The 20,816-nt window shown below is 41.5% G+C and overlaps 1 protein-coding gene across 2 annotated transcripts; it reads right to left on the reverse strand.

The window, feature by feature from the left end:
• Positions 1-334: 334 nt before the first annotated feature.
• Positions 335-20,073, reverse strand: cUnh6orf136 (chromosome Un C6orf136 homolog). 2 transcript variants are annotated; one of them, XM_083925703.1, is made up of 7 exons: positions 20,040-20,073; positions 17,005-17,240; positions 12,466-13,137; positions 10,587-10,675; positions 10,255-10,455; positions 8,375-8,444; positions 335-6,445 (listed from the first exon to the last, which is right to left on the reverse strand). In XM_083925703.1, the coding sequence occupies exons 2-7, from the start codon at positions 17,101-17,103 to the stop codon at positions 6,302-6,304; spliced, it is 1,275 nt and encodes a 424-aa protein (XP_083781829.1). In that variant the 5' UTR covers positions 17,104-17,240; positions 20,040-20,073; the 3' UTR covers positions 335-6,301. The 2 variants fall into 2 exon arrangements, with proteins under 2 accessions (XP_083781829.1, XP_083781828.1); XM_083925702.1 differs by lacking the exon at positions 20,040-20,073 and adding an exon at positions 19,914-20,024.
• Positions 20,074-20,816: the final 743 nt, after the last annotated feature.

The raw sequence follows: 20,816 nt of genomic DNA on the forward strand, positions 1-20,816 counted from the left end.
TGTTACATGAAAAAAATCTGTCTCAATGACTTATTTGATGAGTGCAAGTGCTAAAAAAGACCATGGGATAATTTGACGTCGGAATTACACTTAAGATGTTTAAAATGTGGAAGGGATTGTGAGGCAGATGGTTTGTGATTTGCCCTCAGTGACAGAGGAGTCATGACTTCTAACTGATTTAGGGGATTTTAGCCTCACGATGGTTTGGGAATACGGGCCAAGGTCTAGTTTTTGTGATATCCTCCTCTGGACCAAAAAAAGACACACAGACATCAACATCCAAAAATGATCAATAACGAACACTGCTTATTGCTAATGATATCTTTGTTTTAATCACACAACCAGGATTCACACAGGAGTAACTGCAGCAGTACATGTGGGAATTAAGCAACTCGGAACCTGACAAGTCTCGTTTCTATAGATGACTGACACACAGAGAGAATGTTCACTCCCTGATGCACCACAGATACTCTTACAGCATGCTTTATTGCTTGGTTTCCAGAAGCATTACATAGAATCACGCCATGTGAGAGCGTTAGTGGTTTACAACAAATGCTTGAGCAACTCGTCTGAGTATGTGTAGCTACTCATTCAGGTACAACCTCACAACCAAATGAACAGCTCAATAGAAACTGCTCCTATACAGAGAGGTTAGTTGCATACAGCAAACAGGGATGCACTTCGGTCACTTTCAGGGTACAGGTTTTCTAACAGTCAGAGGCATTCGACACTACAGTCCACCAGCATGTGTTCCTACTGAGAGCCTCCATCAGCAGGTCAGTGTGTTCCTGTTCCAGAGCCGACCATCAACTGTGTCTTCTGTCACGTTACGTCCAGACCAGGATCTTCAACATGAACCAATAAATACAAAGACTTTTCCTGCTCAATTATGGCCATACAATAATGCATTTGCTTTTGATTTGAATCACTTCACAAAGCAGATGCTCTCGGAGCTTCCCACTCTGTCTACATAGATACAAGAATGAAATGTGTAAGGCTTGAATATGCATGCTTCTTTATCGGTTTATGAAATGGCCCAAACTATGTCAGATGCATCACTTGACCACAGTTTTTGTCGTGAAACTGGACAGTGATGGCTGTCTTACAGGACAAGAACATTTCCCCAGATGTTGGAAGGTCCAGGATGATCCCCACTCACTTATTTCCACTAACGTGACCAAAGGTGTTTGGGACTGCAACATCCTCGAAGAATCTCTTATTTTTAAGGTTTCAGTTGTATATTCAGCTGGGATTTGTACCTGGGTCTTTTTGGGAATGACCAAACAGACTGAAGACATGTGTAAACTATCAATACATATTCATAACCATGTTACTTTTCATAATACAAGCTCTATGTTGCTAGCATTCTGTGGGAGGAACAGCAGATCCAAACCAACAACCTTCTACCTAGCCTAGACTCTAGAGTGAGAATCACAGCCTGATGATTCTTCTTCCTCCATTGTTGATTAAAACACATCAGTGAGCCTCACTGTACTTGATTTGGACTGGATGTGGATTAATCCCCCGCTGAAGTCCCTAATAAATGCACTCTTACCTTCTGTTTGAATAAAGTTTGATAAAAACTACAGTGCCCAGTGGTTTATGGAAATCAGAGCTGCAACTATAAATGGATTGTAACCTATTAATCGCTGATTAATCGGTTTGATCAATCGATTAATCAGTTTCCAAATAATCTGATTCCACATTCTTAAATGTGAATATTTCTGGTTTCTTTCCTCCTCTGACATTGAATATGTCTGAGTTGTGGACAACACAAAACATCATCTTGGGCTTTCGGACTCGCCGATCCACCTTTTTTTAAATAACTAATGGATTAACGGAGAATCCATGGTTAGGTGCAGCCCTAAAGGAAGTGGCTTAGCCTTTTTTTGTTTGTAAATGGCACTAAAGTATGTACTACATACTGTAAACTATGCAGTGAGAGAGAACATGAACTTTTGTATGTTTGTGACGTGTTTTTAAGGACATCTTCAGGAGAACCAATGGGCTTGGAGCTCACAAAGTCAGGTTGTGTCAGTGTGCACTTGGGATTTGTTGATAAGACAAATACAAGTTTTTAATCTGCCTAAAATTGTACTCAGTAAGATTTTTATCTATTTAATTACCTTTAAGTTCCACCAACAATGGTGACTGATCATGTGACCCACTAATGAAAGCACTTGTTGCCTATTTGCTGAGTATTCACATCTGTGTTTCTGTGGAGACATTCCCTCTCTAGATGTAAATAAGTCTCCATGTTAGTGACGTTGCCGACAGTGGTTGGTCTGGCGGCCCAACGCTTCTCCGATGTTATGCTGCATTCACTTGTAATCGGTAATCTGAACTTCAAACTTCTGAGTCAGGCTTGAAGTAAGGGCAGAAGTGTAATAGGAACGTGTGTGTGTGTGTGTGTGTGTGTGTGTGTGTGTGTGTGTGTGTAACATAAAGGGGATGGACTGGAAGTAGAGGTGAATGTGTGTCAACAAAGTTTACAAAATAGCAGAAAACAATATAAATAACAGTGACCGTGACTAAGATGGAGGCTCTGAAAGAACAGGCTCACATGCAGTTACATCTCACTGCCACAGAGATCACTAGAGACAAGCCATCTCAAATCTTATAGAGTACAACTTTAATTTTATTTTATTTTCATTGAAACAAATGTTACTGAACTCGGATGTCTCTCTCTACCGACTTCAACTCACAACGATTTCATTTCACTAAAACTAAAGAAGTGGAGTGTTAACTGAGCTGGTAACTGTTAGTGACGGCTTTGGTGCCACCACGCTGTGCTCCTGTCCAAAGGGCGCCAGACTATGGATGCAGCTCCTCTCCAGGCACTTTGTTACACAGACTTCGATTCACTCATACTGTTCATTTCATTAGATTGGTAGAAAAAGAATGTAGCATATTGATGTGACCACAGGATTTCTCTGCCTGTTGAGCTGGAAACGAATGGACGCTGACAGTTACCAGCATGTTGAATGTGCTCACGGTGCTTCAACAAAAAGAACATGAAAAGTATCTTTAGGAAGTCACAACATACACCTCCAATCCGGCTGCTCGGTCTGATGTGACACCCTTACAAAATACCATTTCCGGGACCAAACGCTCCGTTGAAACAAAACACAACTGCTGAACATGTGAACAATAACGATCACCTCTTTCTTCAGTTAGACAACTTTTTCATCGAGAAGAAAGAGGTCAAATGACAATTACGTTATTTAAAAAAAAACTCAGTTCTGTTCAAACAACGGGGAACAGGACACTGCAGTGCTGGAGAAATACGAGGCTCGGAAACTTGGAACAGTAAATCACATTTTGAAAGGGCGTCACGTCTCATCTTAACAGCTGGATAATCTACCTTGGCCTTTTCAAAGCAAGTGACTCAGTTGCTTTCACCTCTCTAAACACAACACACACTTGTGTGTCTGATTAAAGCCCACAGACACTGTCATACACTCACCATGGCTTCCATTCCAAAAGTCCACCACCTTAAGAAGATATTCAACCTGATCTGGAGACCTGTAAACATCATAATTTCACCACCACAAAGGGAATTTTACACCTCTTTGCCATTCCTATTCCAAAGAAAGGATGTTTCTTTGGACAGGAAAAACTAGACAAGTGTACTATAGGGAAGAGGAGAAAGGCCTTTAGATGTGATGACGCTCCTGTAACATGAGCCCCACTGCAGGAGCTCCAACACAGAACCTACAGGAACACCTGCAGAGGAGAAGCAGACAATGCTGACATCATGCACATCACCTGTGAAAGCAGCCGTGGTTCACACCAACTGACCTTGTTCACTTAACCAAAGTTACTTCTTTAGTCCAACTTCTATAACAGCCTTTCACCAGACAATCTTCCCATCACTGCACCAAGACACAGTTCAAACAGTTCCTCTAAACAAGTGTCAAAAGAAATGTTTCACTAGTTCTAGTCTATGTAGAGCTAATGCTGAGTTCTGAATGAGTGCTGAGAGGTCACACCAGTCTGTGTATTCTTCTTTTACTGAAGGGAAGTGCTGGGGCTGCTACATGGAGGGAGGCAGACATGCAGAATGCACCACTCCACTGCTAATGCCTTGCTCTGGTCAAAGTTCTAAAGTACGTCATCAACACCTGGAAAACTCTGATTAACTTGCTGTATCTCATTAGTTGATGACGTTACTTAAAGGTTGATTATGTAGAATCTTGATTAAATACATTTCTTTGAAAAATAATACACCCACGGTGTGAAAGTATTGCTTTTCCATAAAAAAAATATATTTAGTCTGAATTAATATTTCAAACTTTTTTTGAATGGTTTGTTTCTGTTGCCACTGTAGCAGCCAATAGCTTTGGGCGTTGCTGGTTGCCAGGATTGTCTGTTGTTGCTACATAAAGAACAAGCATCCTTTTGAGTTGAGAGCTAGCTGATGGATTCCACAGCACTCAAAGAAAGACTTCCAGTTGATACTGGCTAACGTTAGATACTGTTGTCAAATGAATTGGGTCCAAATGAGTGGTTCCCCTGAATGATTCATCACTGACATGGAGCAGGCTGATCCCTGACACACTCTGCAACAAACGTGGCAACCCGACTGCTGGAATTATTTTTTGTTGTTGTGACTACAATCTTGAGACACTAGATGGAGCTGTTCTGCTCATTCTACACTGTCAACCTTTAAATACAAATGTTAGACTTACACTTTGTGGTTATAGGAGGAGTTATATTCTGGAACTATTTCTTGACGAACAGCTGAAGTCGCGTCATCATAGTGAGGTTGCCAGGAATGGTGCACAGGAGTACTGGGCTAAAGGATAAACAGCTGTTTGTCAAGGCATAACACCAGCATGTAACAATCCGAACAACCACACCTTTTTACACTTCTCTTTGCATGTTCATTAGTGAGCTTTGGGGTGTTGCTAGGTGTAATTTATAACTTTGGACAGAGCAAGGCTCCATACTGAAAGGGCATTTGCTACTACTTTCTCATGTACATGTACTGTAGATGCTATTAACCCAATACTACACTGGTTTGCGCTATATTCAGCGTTTGTTTGGCTGTTCAATCGTGTACACCAGTTTGTCACAAAAGTCACCAAACCAATATGCACAAAGACAGAGACCGCTAGTTTGGTTAGCCAGCAGTTTGCCATGAAACTTGTCTATGCAGTTAGCAACAAGAGCGAATCCAGGGGTTGTGCTTTACTTTAGGTTAGACTTACAAACAAACATTTGAAATTATGTTGAATTGATGTTTATTTGGAAAGCTTTAGGATTTAGCCATATATGGCTGGGGTTTTTGCTGGATTCCACAAAAAACAAATCTCTAGGACACAAGAGCAAAGTGAGTGTGATCCATAGTTGGAGAGGAACGATGACAGGAAAGGGCTGTCCACGTCAAGAACCAAAAATATATAATTTTTTAAAATCTAACTCAAATGGATGTTGGAGTCTGCACCACAAATATAACAATAATGACACTGGTGAACGATATTGTTGGGATCCCTTTAAGAGTCATTTTTTGAACAATCAAAATCCATCCGAGTTTACAGGGCGCCGCTTCTGTGCGCCACAGCAGTGGCTACCTTTCAGCACATTTCTTAGTCTTATTATTCAGATTCTCAATGAACAAATGAAAAGCTAAATCAAGTGCTTTATAAATGTGTTATCTACCTCTGTAATGTAAGGTAACTGACGCATTTAGGAAACGTAGTAATGCAGAAGATGAGAGAGGTGGGGCTCTGACATAGCTGGGGCATATTCTTGGTGTGGACTGCCCGTAAGACCCAGGCTGAAAGACACCTTCATTTTCTTTTAACGTACAGACATGAGATTCATATCCAGGACTTTGTGTTGCACCCGAGAGTGGGAACACGTCCTGTTTGCCTTTTGTATTGTTGCATAAGTCCCTGCTCCTCAGCCCTACATCTGAGATTTCTGAAACATCTGCAGTGTTGAGTTTAACATAGTATTCATGCTCAAAATGGAGAGATGAGTTTTACATCTTCAAATTTCAAATTGTTGCATCATGTTGTTAGAGTTTTAAAAAGACTCTGTTTTTCTAGTAGTTTCTGTTTTAAAATGTGAAAAACAAAAACAAGTGTATTACTACTACTGGCATCTCACTGGAAACTGGAAGCAAACATTGGGGAATGGCAAAGCAGTTTGTATTGAATTCAGGAGCACGTGGTTAGCTTTTAGGGCGTAGAGCTGAACCCTCCATTTTAATGTGTTTCTATGTTGAGAATGTTGAGAATGGACCTCGAACACACCGTCGATTCCTCTGGCCACTCCGATCGCTTTCCTGGAGTCAGTTTCTGCTCTGTTTCAGCGAGGACAGAAGGAGGGGCAGCAGGTTGAGAGCAGGTCGATGCTCCTGCACCCCCAGTGCCACCAGAGCCCCCGCCAGGAGAGTGGTTACTCTGGGCAGCACAGGGGGCTGATCCGGCATCACCTGCAACACAGAGACAGAGGACAATCAGACAGTAAGCTCAGCATGACACACACACACACCAGTTGGCCAGCTGGTTAAAATTTGAAATTGAAGCACAGACTAGAATAGATGGTTGTATGGTTTCCACCAAAATGTCGAGATCAAGTTTCCATGTAAACTGTCCAGACTCAAAGGGATACTTCACCCATTTGCATTAAGCTTTGTATCGTTAGAAACAAATATTTTTGAATGGTCCTTCATCATTCCCCTGAGACGGGAGAGAGCCTATCTATCTCTCACACCTCCGATTGCAAAAATCATCTTTTAGCGTCATCGTCAATCGGATGTGTGAGAGACGGGCTCTGCTAAAATTACAAGCACCTAGTTCCGCATTTTTAAAACCCGCCTATAGGGGGTGAAACCCACTCACACTTTAGACCCACGACAGATAAGTGGATGGGTCGAAGCCCCAACCACAGCAACTTCCTGGTTGATCCAATAAGGAAGTGCGAAAAAAAATGCAGTACTCTGAGTGTCCATTAGGGCAGGTTGCACAATACAGCAGTTTCTCATTGACCCCCATGCTAGACATTATTAAACCTGTTTAAGGCCTGGGACAAAAGAACATTCTAGTCTGTATGCATGTATGTATTATATATATAGTATATATATGTATATGTATATTTTTGTACCAGGCTAGTTTTTATTTTATTGGAGGTTAAAGTTTATGAATAATTAGGGGCATGGTCTCTTGAGTGACAGCTCACTCTCCTCGGAGGTAAACGTCAGCCAGATGGACGTATCTCCATCCCCCGAACGTCACTACATGCCCTTTTTTGGTCAGAGGAAATGAGGCGGAGTCAAAGTCTGACAAGATGACTACTCCCGTAGGCGAGGACGATTGGATCAAGTTGAGAGAACAGACCCCAACGGGTATGCTACGTCCATTTTTTATACAGTCTATGAAATATCAAACAAATATGGCAGAAGGTTATCAGTCTGATATGGAAGAAGGGGAGTTCGAAGATCTGATGCTCCAATGAGATGTTCGTGGTGACCTATACGAGCCGCAATATAGCGTCCAGCGGCTGGAGCTGATGGAGGAACAGGAGGCGGCTGCTGCAGATGCTACTGAGGCAGCAGAGTTGCCCGTGCCTGCTTGAGCCGGGGACGGCTGGTGGTTCTGGTGCGTTCACTGTGCTCCTACGGATACAGAGTTAGAATCTCTCGACTGCACAGAATTTTGAATTATATTTTTTGTAAATATCTTCTGGACAAAAATATCAGCCAAGGCCAGCAGGCATAAACGGACGTCTGACTGTAAAGTGATTGTTTTTATTTTCTTTCTGTTAATAACATGGCCTCTGATGGGCAGATTTATGGATCTGTGGGAGGTTTTTTGGTTTGTTTATCTTTAGTCCAAGGGGAGTTTTTTGTTACTTGCACCAGTGGGAATTGCCTGCGCAGCTGAGCATTGTTGTGCATTATGGGAATTAAAAAGTCACTTTCTGCCTTTTCTCTGCCATGAAGGCACCAAATTAGAAATGTATGTTACATTTAGACTACATATACGGTCCACTTTCAATACAGATTAATGTTTCCACCAGTGAAGTATTCCTTTAATATATGTAGTGAAGACTTTGAAGGAATTTAATAAGTGCTGTGTACTTTCAGATCCCTACAACCAGTACAGTTATAATCACCAGTTCAGTATGTGACCAAATGTCTCCTTCTGTTGTAGGTTATGCAACATTATGATGTCACAGTGAAGTTGACCTTTGACCTTTTGGATAGAAAATGTCATCACTTCATCATTTTTTACTGTTAGACATTTGTCTGGAATGTTGTTATATTATACAGTGGAGATAACAGCTCTATGGAGGACACACATCTGCCTTTATGTAAATGTCAACAGGTAGTTAATGCCATAAAACACAAATAGCTGCTTACCTTTTCAACTTTGTGACAGTGAATGAGTCCATCCGGTCCAATGTAAAACGTAGAGAATGCATCATATGACCTATAATAATAATAGTAATAAATTGTGTTTATAAAGAGCTTTTCAGGACTTCAGATTTGCTTTACAGATGACAAATCACTTAAAATCCAAATGTCCATATACAGTGCATCCGGAAAGTATTCACAGCGTTTCACTTTTTCCACATTGTATTACGTTACAGCCTTATTCCAAATTGTATTCAATTAATCTCTGTCCTCAAAATTCTACACATAATGCCCCATTATGACCACATGAAAAAAGTTTTCTTGAGAGTTTTGAAAATTTATTAAAATTAAAAAACAAAAAAATAGCATTCACGTAAGTATTCACAGCCTTTACCATGAAGCTCAAAATTGAGCTCAGGTGCATCCTGTTTCCACTGATCATCCTTGAGATGTTTCTACAGCTTGAATGAAGTCCACCTGTGGTAAATCGAGTTGATTGGACATGATTTGGAAAGGCACACACACCTGTCTATATAAGGTCCCACAGTTGACTGCATGTCAGAGCGCAAACACCAAGCATTAAGTCAAAGGAATTGTCTGTAGACCTCAGAGACAAAATTGTCTCGAGGTACAAATCTGGGGAAGGACACAGAAAAATATCTGCTGCTTTGAATGTCCCAATGAGCGCAGTGGCCTCCAACATTCGTAAATGGAAGAAGTTTGGAACCACCAGGACTCTTCCTAGAGCTGGCCGGCCGTCTAAATTGAGCAATCGGGGGAGAAGGGCATTGGTCAGGGAAGTGACCAAGAACCTGATAGTCACTCTGTCAGAGCTCCAGCGTTCCTCCGTGGTGAGAGGAGAACCTTGCAGAAGGACAACCATCTCTGCAGCAATCCACCATTTAGGCCTGTATGGCAGAGTGGCCAGGCGAAAGCCACTCCTTAGTAAAGGCACAAGGCAGCCCGTCTGGAATTTGCCAAAAGGCACCTGAAGGACTCTGACCATGAGAAACAAAATTATCTGGTCTGATGAGACAATGATTGAACTCTTTGGTGTGAATGCCAGGAGTCATGTTTGTAGGAAACCAGACACTGCTCATCACAAGGCCAATACCATCCCTACAGTCAAGCATGGTGGTGGCAGCATCATGCTATGGGGATGTTTTTCAGCAGCAGGAACTGGCAGACTAGTAAGGATAGAGGGAAAGATGAATGCAGCAATGTACAGAGACATCCTGGATGAAAACCTGCTCCAGAGTGCTCTTGACCTCAGACTAGGGCGACGGTTCATTTTTCAGCAGGACAACGACCCCAAGCACACAGCCAAGATCTCAAAGGAGTGGCTTCAGGATCACTCTGTGAATGTCCTGGAGTGGCCCAGCCAGAGCCCAGACTTGAATCCGATTGAACATCTCTGGAGAGATCTGAAAATGGCTGTGCACAGACGTCTCCCATCCAACCTGATAGAGCTTGAGAGGTACTGCAAAGAAGAATGGGCAAAACTGCCTAAAGAGAGGTGTGCCAAGCTTGTGGCATCATATTCAAAAAGACTTGAGGCTGTAGAGGCTGCCAAAGGTGGTTCTACAAAGTATTAAGCAAAGGCTGTGAATACTTATGTAAATATGATTTCTTTGTTTTTTAATTTTAATACATTTTCAAAACTCTCAAGAAAACTTTTTTCACGTGGTCATAATGGGGCATTATGTTTAGAATTTTGAGGACAGAGATTAATTTAATACAATTTGGAATAAGGCTGTAACGTAATAAAATGTGGAAAAAGTGAAACGCTGTGAATACCTTCCGGATGCAAAAAAAGATTAGAGGTGACAGTGATTCATCAGATTGAACCTAGTAACAGCTGTGGAACAGATGTGCAACAGTGTTACCTGTACAGGAGAGATTTGTCTCTGCGATAGAAGCGAAGCATCATGAAGTGGAAGGGAATACCCCTGATCCTCCAGCGAGCCTTAATGGTCCCGTCCTCCATGTGCTTGGTGAGCTTCAGCACCTCCAGCCGAGCCTTGGCAAAGTAACACACACACAGGATGCGCCACAGGGAGAGGGTGAACTGATACACCACACGGCCTCTACACCAACACACACAGCAACAGGCAGGTTACACAGGAAGTGACTGAGACAATCAGAGAGTGCAGACTTCTATATCTGCTCAGAGCAGAAGAGTGTGTCTCGTTAGCCCACAGTCAGTGAGCAGCATTACCTGGTCTTGGTATTGATGAGGCCATTGATGAATTCCAAATCATTTGAGTACATGGTGTAATCATGGCTCTTCAACATGAAACTTGGAAGCTGCAAAACAATATTGAGGCGTAGTTTTAAACGAGTTACCACTGTGGTACTCTAAGTACACACAATTACAGTCTAATTCTGTTGAACATAAATTCTACTGAGAAAACAGCCTGCCGATGAACAGCAGGCTGCAGACTCATTTTCAGACAGCCCTGTCAGTGTGGCTGCTGTGGAACGAAGTTAGCGCTCCCCCTGGTGTCAATTTCAAGACTCTACAGGCAAACATCAGTGTCATGCAGGCAGCTCTCAACTAGCTAAACTAGCTTAAAGGGCTCAAGAAACTATTGAATGGGCACCCCCCCACTCCTACTGCTGACACGTATAACATTGATCGGTCATTTGCGATGGCTGTGGGACGGTGAGGGCACACACAACAACAGATTGTTTTAAAAACCATGTTTGTTTTTCGCTTGCATTTTCCAAACTATGCTGCCGGTTATAGCCTCCAACTAACCCAGGGGTTCAAGTTATACATGATTTGGGAGCCTGGAGGAAATTTGTACAATGTATTGAATAACTGTAAATATTGTATGAATTGTGCTTTATGCCTGTTAAATAAATGTTCAGCTATTTTTGTCAATTTATTATCATTACATTATTGTATTTTAACTGATGGCGGATTGTGCAAATATGACCCTGCAAAGGCAGTCGGAAGCCTACTTTCCTAAACAAATAACTTTATTAAAAATATTTAACATTATTATAAATTATATATATATATATATATATATATATATATATATATATATATATATATATATATATATATATATATATATATATATATATATATATATATATATATATATAAACAGACAGTTTGGGTATCTCAAATTGCTATTTTGGTTCATGTATTTGTGCTATGGCTGGGTATACTGGAATATTGATGTGATGATTATTACACTCACACACACTCTCACTACACACATCGATAGTATCCTAGCTCTGCAAAACCTGAGCCAATAGGAGCATGGAAACAGAATAAAAAGAGCCAATAATAGAATACACAACAGTGACTGAGTTCTAACTTCTAGCACCAGAGTCATTTGTCTGTGAATAAGGGTAAACACAATGCAAAGCCATGTTCAATGTAATGGCACAGCACTATTCAAATCTAAGTGTAAAGATTAATCAGACATTCATAAAGACATTTATAAATCATATTTATTATTTTATCATTATCACTGATTTACTGTATATCCTGCTGCCTTCAGATGCTGCAGGATTTGATCAACTAAAGGGGGAAGCTTTACAGACATTATGAAGCAGCTGTCAACCACAGATACTGTAAATATCATCCATATTCATTTATGAATCAATGCTGAACCAACGCTTCACAACAAACATTTTTGATGTTGATTTATTTTATTAAACTGATTCATATAATCCACAACTGAGTATTAGGGTCACTGTTACAAATTATGATTCCTAGAATAAAATTACAACTGTACTGCAATGTTTTCCTCCTAAGGTTTTGACTTCATCAAAGTATTTCAACTTTTATCCTCAAAATCTCTTGAACATGCAATGCAACACCCCTACAGGAAACATCTCAAACACACACATGCACACATGAAAACCAGATAACCTATAAAATTGAATATATCAGATTGATATTGACATTGGAATTAATAACATCTTTTAAATAATGACACTTATATACACTTATATAAAATATATGACTATGTTATGTGCACTTCATTGACTTCATATTACAGGATGTTTGGGTTTAGAAGTCACAGTGCCTTCTTCAACTTAAAATCACTCACCCACACAGTGTGCATTCTTACCTCTATCCTCAGTCTTTCATACATCATGGCCAGTTTCTCCTCCTGTTCGCGATCTCCTTCAGTAAGGTCCTCTTCTGCTCTCCCGGCATGGCTAAACAGAGAGGTGGTAGGCAGCAGAGGCAGCTCCACATGCTTATAGTCAAGTCTTCTATCCTGCTGAGTTTTCAGCCCGCTGCCAGGTAACGGCTCTGTGCCGGGGCAATGAAAACAATAAAACTGAGAGCCGTACATAAACGGTGCAGGACACCTCTCTGCTTCAAACAGGTTTCTGAAACAGCCATGTTCCCTCTTTACAGCATCAACTTTGAAGCTGTCGATGTTGATGTCATCCTCTCTGCTGCCATCCACCGTGGTCAACAGGAAGGGAAACTCAGAGGACTTGTGATCTCCCGAAGAGAGGAGCCCTCCTAGTTGATTGTGACCAGACAGAGGGATCTCCAGCAGGGTGTGGAGGCCGTCAGACTCCCCCTGTCGCACCAGCACACACACGCTGAGAGACTCCTCCCAGTCTTCCTCATAGTAACCTCCTGTCTGAGGTTGGCTAGCATGGTGGAACGGGTGGGACAGCACCGGCTGCTTAATGTGCTGATACCTCAGGCTGTTGGGGGGCACCAGGGCCCATGATGCACTGCTCACGGGGCGTGTCTGGCGAATCCACTGCCAATCGACTGCCTGAGGGAGCAATGAGGACATTGAAATTGTATTTACAAAAACAATTCCATAAGAACACTCTCTCCCACTGTACTGATACTGACATGTTTTTAATGTTTATTTGTATATGGACAAGTGTTTAATTTATCTAATCTAAATGGAACTTAGTATGCTTAGTAGCTGAAACGATTAATCAACTCAATAATTGCCAACTATTTTGATAAATCGATTAATCAGTTATTTTTCATGCAAAAATTACCAAAAAAAAGCTTTTTTCAGCCTCTCAAATATAGAGATTTTCTGCTTTAAATTATAATAAACTAAGATGCTGGTATCGATGAGTATGCATATCTGTGCATAGACATGCATACTCACCGATCACTCCAAAACCGTCTGATTTAGCCCCACAAAAAATTAACTTTAAAAGCAGATTATTTATGTTCTTTTTCCATTATGACAGACAAACTACATCCCCAATTCCCATAAATTTGGGACGTTGTGTAAAACTTAAATAAAAACAGAAAACAATGAATTGCAAATCCTTTTCAACATATTTTCAATTGAATACACTACAAAGACAAGAAATTTAATGTTCAAACTGATAAACTTGAATGGTTTTGCAAATATTCACTCATTTGACGTTCTAAAAAAGCTGGGACAGGGGCAACAAACGACTGGGAAAGTTGAGGAATGCTCAAAAAACACCTGTTTGGAAAATTCCACAGGTGAACAGGTTCATTGCACAATGACAATGGCCTAGTAGTCTTTAAAAGCCTGTATTACGTGGGGGTAGCATCTCCAGCAGGGGACCCCAAACTTCCCTTTCCCGGGCCACATTAACCAGCTCTAACTGGGGGATCCCGAGGCGTTCCCAGGCCAGTGTGGAGATCTAATCTCTTCACCTGGTCCTGGGTCTTCCCCTAAGCCTCCTCCCAGCTGGATGCCGAACCATCTCAACTGAATCCTTTCAAGGCAAAGGAGCCGCAGCTCTACTCCGAGTTCCTCACGGATGGCTGAACTTCTCTTCCTATCTCTAAGGGCGCACTCACATTGTCCATCCGTACCGTGCCCAAGCACGTTCCACGGCTAAAGTCTAGTTCGTTTGACCAGTGTGTGAGTGCAACCGTACCTCGCCTAGACGCAGTAAGCTTGCTGGCCACGGACCGTTTGGGAGAGGTGGGCTTTTGTAAAGCACATTTGGACATGTACAAGCACGAGCGTGCGCATGTGTACGAGCACGAGGCCTACGGCGGTTCTGACGTCAGGGCAAGTACCCTAAAGCACGGGACACGGTACGGATGGACAGTGTGAGGGTGCTCTAAGGGAGACTCCAGCCACCCTCCTGAGAAAAGCCATTTCGGCCACTCATAAAGCGGATGCAATACCAACCCTGCTGCTCCAATTCTCCGTCCAATCTCACACTCCAATGTTCCCTAATTCGCGAACAAGATTCCGAGGTACTTGAACTCCTTCACTTGGGGTAAGCACTCATTCCCTACCAAGAGTAAGCAATCCACCAGTTTCCTGCTGAGAGCCATGGCCTCAGATTTAGAGGTGCTGATCCTCGTCCCAGCTGCTTCACACTCGGCTGAGAACCGATCCAGAGTGCTGAAGGTTACTGACTAGGGATGCAAATTATAAGCGCCAATTCTTCTGTGAAGCTTAATTTCCCTCTGAATAGGTTAACTGCATTGACCTTTATAATGGAATTCCATTACTAGGCAACAACCTTGGTCCTTGTTAACTTTCGGTCAGCTGATGTCGCTCACATTCACTGCAACATAAATCAAACTTGGACACATTTAGAATGTTTATGTTTACAACTTTGAAAAGGTCTATGCATAACATAAAATGCCATCTTCCTTATGATATAAAGAAAAAATGCTAATCATATTCCTTAATTGGGAATAATCCTTAATCCCACTCAAGGGCAGGGAATAACATTTTGGTAGCATATCAAACATGTTCTGAACAGGAAATATCAAAATATTACACAGACTACTTAACATGTAAATAAATTGGGAATTCTCTAATCTGCGACATTGGAAACATTAATAGCAGCAGCATTAAAAAAAAATCATTCCTGAATAGAAGAATTCAATCAGGGCTCCAGACTAACTTTGTTCACTAGGAGCACTGTGGCCCCCAACTGAAAATTATAGGGGCACACACGGTAAATCAATAATAGATGCAGAAATTACAATGTGCTGTTTCAAATTCAGTGTCACATTTTTATTGTGCTCTTTTGAAGATGCAACTTTGAAGGTAAACCATCAGCACCATCACTGCCATGACAGTACAATATTAAAAAATATACCATACATTAAGAATAATGGGTGTGACAAGACAATACACGATATTAAGTCCACGAGAACAAGACAAGATTTTATCACTATTAATTATTAAAATGTCAGTATTTTATTTTCAGGGGGGTTGATTTTAGCAGAGAGCTGTGGTGCTGCTGCAGGTGTTTTTGCATAGTATGGCTTTGTAATGGCTACTTTAACAATGTCTTCACCAGTTCAAGTGTTTTTTAAAGAAACATGAAATTTTGGTGTACATATGCAAGAAGATAATATACAGCATGTAATTGCAACCATGTCACATACATGGAGGCCTAATTAATGAAATGAAACAGAAAACAGTGGATTTTAGCCTATAGTGGTGCAGTCATTTTTCATACACACTGCAATCATTTTCATGACATCATCTGCAAAAAGCAGTGATGAGAACCCCAGCTAACCGAACTGCAACCCCTCCCCACCATGACTACACCTTGATATCCTGTCCATTAAAATCACGAACAGGATTGATGACAAAGCACAGCCCTGGCGGATGCCAACCACAACCAGAAATGACTCTGACCTACTGCGGAAAAACCAGACACAGCTCTCGCTTTAAGTGTACAGAGATCGGCTGGCCCTGGGCAATGACCCCCTCACCCCATACTCCCACACCATCTCCCACTGTATCTTCCGGGGGACCTGATCATACGCCTTCTCCAGATCCACAAAGCACATGTAGACCAGATAGGCATACTCCGGGGCCCCCCTTACAGGATCCTTGAGAGAGTGAAGAGCTGGTCCTCTGTTCCGCAGCCAGAATGGAATCCATATCGTTCCTCTTCAATCTGAGGTTCAACTATAGGACGAACCCTCCTTTGCAGCACCTTGGAGTAGGTGGCAGGTATCAGCAGGTGCTGCTTTGCCACAACACTCAGTTTTTTATAATGGTGCCTGTTGGACTTCCACCACTCCAGTGGGTTTTGCTGAGGATGGATGTATGGCTCACTGAAACGAGCTTCTAACTCGTTGACACCCATATTTTCGAACTAGTCCTTCCCAAAGAGGGTGTCCAGTGCCTTGACGGCCCCCAGTGTCACTGCATGTCGTCTGGGCCTTGCACAGTAACCCCATCATGTAGGTCAAACAACTCTCAGATGATGAGACAAAGAGGTGGTTCCAAAAATCGAAGACGTTTGTGTCTCAGGTCATGGCAGAAGCAAGAGGTGCTGTGTGCACACGCACACAAAAAACTCAAGTGGCGTTGTTAATATGAAACAAGGACTACTCAAGGAATTGATCACTCACGCCCATCCCTACTTGGTACACACTCTCTGGTCCACCTTTTTGAACAGAGGAACTACCACTCCTTGGGCACTGTCCCAGTCTTCGATCCTATGTTGGAGGCGTGTCATCCAGGGTAGCCCCTCCACACCCAAAACTTTCCGCATTTCTGGAAGGATCTCATCAATCCATGGAGCTTTGCCATTGTGTTTTTTTCACTGAGTTGTTTGACTACCTCAGTGACTTGGTGCCGGATAGTTTTTCAGAAGCACCTAACTCAAATTTGAAATGAAAGAGAAGACCTTAGAACAAAACAGCTTACCTGACTGAGACTCCAGCTCTGTTTTCTGATGGCTTGCCTTCTGCCGTGGCTGCGTACACAACCCACCCAGAAGGCGATGCCCCCTCTGCTCACAGCCATTCACTGCAGGGGCAGTCCTAGTTACCAGCTGACCATCACCCACAGCATGGAAGATACCTCAAAGACACAGAATGTCACCTTAGGACTGACTCTGGAGAACTCCCAACAATAGCAGCCGGCTCTCTACCTCGACAAACCTGAGGACAGAGAGGAGAGGGAAGAGCTGGTGACATTGAATGCCAGAACATTGGTTTGCAGAGTGCTAAAATCAAGCGGTAATGTTCAAATGCTACCAAATAGAATTTATATTGGCATCTGCTAAACATATTTACCAACCTAATGGCACTCAACAGCCTAGATCCCAAATACATATCTGAGCTAGTCACTGCATACAAAGCTCGCAGATCATCAGTCTCTTAACTGTACCCATGATTAGGGATGTCACGATACCAAAAATTCTGTAGTCGGTGCAAATACCAGTAAAATTACACAATTCTTGATGCAAATTCGATACCACAGTAAAAAGTTTTCAAAGATCCAATTTACTTTAGAAAATTTGCAAAATTTGAAATGTAACTTATATAAACAGTCATACAGAAAATAACAGAATACAGTAAAATCCCTTTAGAGAACTTAAGATTCATACATTCCAGAGGTATCATTTGTAATGGCTACTTTAACAATGTCTTCACCAGTTCAAGTGTTTTTTGAAGAAACATGTAATTTTGGTGTACATATGCAAGAAGATAATATACAGCATGTAATTGCAAAGTATTAAAGTATTTCTGATTCTGATTGCACAATGAGCTGCACAACATCAAGAAATGTCTTTTAAATAATTGTCCAACAAGGTCCAAATACTGTTCTCCAACAGAAACACTCCAAAGTTATATCAAAAATCACTTATTGGTTTCAAGCACAACAAAATGTGTTTAATTCTGTTTTAGTTGTTTTTTGTAGCAGTGAATCATCTTCTCAAGCAAAATAATAAAGGATCTTTGATGTTTCAGTTTCGTTAGTAGTGGAGCCTCTTCACAAATGATCTTTGAACAAGTGAATCTCCAACGCTGTCTGAGTTTTCATTTTTTATACAGTGTATGGAGTTTTCTGAGAATTGTAAACACAGAATTTACATGCCATCGTGCAATTAAGATAAATAACATAAGGCTTTTTAGTTTGTTTACTAAAAGGACAGAGCTGTTCTATAGGAAAGGGATCCTTAAGTGACTCCTGTTGGGATCTGACGCTTTTCAGAAAATACAATTAAAGAACATTAACTTGACTTTCAAGGGGGGTGGGGGGAGGTGCCATTGGGGGGGGGGGCAGGGCTCCCCCTAATATAATGCAGGGTTTTTTCTGACCAGGATTTGGGTTGAGGTGGGCAGGGGAGCGAAAAATCTGCACGTGCGTGCACGAGAGTCAAAGCATGCATACGCGTCAAGAAACACATTCAGCCACTGAACTAACGTTATTTGCACAAAACCACATCCACCTGACCATTCTCATTCATATAACTCTGTCACCCACAGCCCATGAACCAAAACAGTTCCCTACAAAATATCACTCACTGTTTACATTGTTATTGTAGCGTAACTTTAGCGGACTTTTTAAGTTGAAGTGTTTTGTTTAATTAAAAGAGAAAAATTATTTTAAAGTTCCATGTTCTTTCATCTAATCATTTATTCCATTATTTTTGATGTTTTAGTTTTGGCCGTAGTATTGTTCAGTATCGGCATCGTGATATTTTAGGCAGGTATCGTACTGAAGTCATAATTTTGGTATTGTGACAACACTAATTATATACAGACATTTGATCCATTGTTCATGTGCAGTAAATTATGTGCAGCTTTAAAGAGGGACAACTAATATCGAATTGTTATCATATAAGATATCAGATACTTAATGTTATAGTATCAAGTGAAAAGCAAATTCCAGTTGATGGATGTTCCCCTGACCTGGGTCCTTTACTCAGCTATTCAGAGAACATGCCAAGAGCACATGACCTGCAGCAGACCACACGTTCATAATCAGAGACTCCATGGGGACGGCACAGGCTGAATTAACCAGTCACCAACTTACTACAGAAGAAATGTTTTACAGGACCGTATCCTTCCAACGTATAATGCACAGAAGTGAAAATGTCTCTGAAGAAGTAAAACGCTTCTCAGTGAATATGCCATTGGGTTGATCAGAGCTACTTAAACATGAACATTTGACAAAATTAACAATTCATCAATAATAACCGATATAGTTTGCAGAAATCCAAATAAACTAAAGTCGCAGCCCTGACATAATGCGTGACAAGCACCAGATGACAGTTTTAAATATTCCCTGATGATGAGATGGTCCTGGTCATTTTAAGACGAATAATAACAGTGTCAATCAAGGATGACTATGGTGACAGAACGGGGACAAAACGTTAGCATTGCTGGGACGATAGATTGAAATAAACTGCACGAACGCCATAATGTGTCAAATTAACCTGGTCACTGTTGCATCCTAATCACAATTTCAGCTACATTTGAAACGGCTGCTTTTGTTAAGTCACATTAGTGTGGCACACTTCTCTCAACAAATAACCGGTACATGGGATATGAGACATCTTCTCTTAAGCGTTCACATTACTTGACCTTACCGTACACGCCGTTAGAGTCAGAACACTTTACTGTCCATTAAACTGGCAATCGATGGACATTTGTCTTCGGCACCAGCATGTAAAACACACACCACACACAACAATTACGCACGTTAGGCTGCCTAACTTGACAGTCGAGCTGTTAGCTTGCTAGGCTAACTAACAGTTAGCTACCACGGTACGTTAGGTAATAGCGAGCTAGCCACCGGCTCGGCAAACGTCCCAGAAATGTTACCTTTCACATATAAACACCCTCTGGAGTTAGTTTGGATGCCGTGGTTCTCCAGGTCAGGTTGAGTTCAGTAGTCACGGTTACGTTAACGACAGTACCAAGCTAGGACGCGTTACTTAGCTGACTTACACAAATGTCACTGCAGCCCTGGGTGTCCTTGCCCGGCCAAACACGCCTCACGCAGTGCGTCGCGATGCTGCCTTCATGGCTGTCGGAAATACTGGCACTGCCTCCATGTACTACAAACAGAGCGAGAGAGCGGGGATGTGTTAAGTCCACGTGAAATGTGGCGTTTATTTTTCAGTCACATCAAACTAAATTGTTAAAAAAGTTGTTTTGGACTACCTGTTTTTTGATCTGAATTATAGCTATAGGGATATATTCCTTATGCTATTTTTTTTCTAAAACATTATCAAAACAGACCACATTGCCTTCTGTTGAGTGCACTTGAGACCATTCATTTATTAGGCCCTAATGGGAGTGGGATACTTCCATACATACAACCCCAATTCCAACGAAGTTGGGACATTGTGTAAAACGTAAATAAAACAGAAGACAATGATTAGCAAATCCCTTTCAACCTATATTTAATTCAATACATTACACAGATGTTTAATTTTGTTTTTGCAAATATTCACTTTTTTTAAATTTGATGCCTGCAGCATGTTCCAAAACAGCTGGAACAGAGACCACTGTGTTACATCACCTTTACTTTGAACAATACTCAATAAGTGTTTGGGAACTGAGGACACTAGTTGTTGAAGCTTGGTTGGTGGTATTCTTTCTCTTCAGTTGCTCAACAATCCAGGTCTCCTCATCATGTTCTGTGCTTCATAAAGCTCTACACGTTTTCTATGGGAGACAGGTCTGGACTGCAGCAGGTCAGTCTAGGACCTGCACTCTTTT

This window comes from Echiichthys vipera, assembly GCF_963691815.1.
Source record: "Echiichthys vipera genome assembly, chromosome: 13".
In the NCBI taxonomy this organism is placed as follows: domain Eukaryota; kingdom Metazoa; phylum Chordata; class Actinopteri; order Perciformes; family Trachinidae; genus Echiichthys; species Echiichthys vipera.

Excerpts from the sequence above, each read along its gene's own strand:
- cUnh6orf136 (XM_083925703.1), bottom strand. The coding sequence starts at position 17,103 with ATGGCTGTGAGCAGAGGGGGCATCGCCTTCTGGGTGGGTTGTGTACGC. Across the intron at positions 10,456-10,586 it reads CTCATCAATACCAAGACCAG|AGGCCGTGTGGTGTATCAGT; the intron begins GTAATGCTGCTC and ends GTGTTGGTGTAG. Across the intron at positions 6,446-8,374 it reads ACTGTCACAAAGTTGAAAAG|GTGATGCCGGATCAGCCCCC; the intron begins GTAAGCAGCTAT and ends TCTGTGTTGCAG.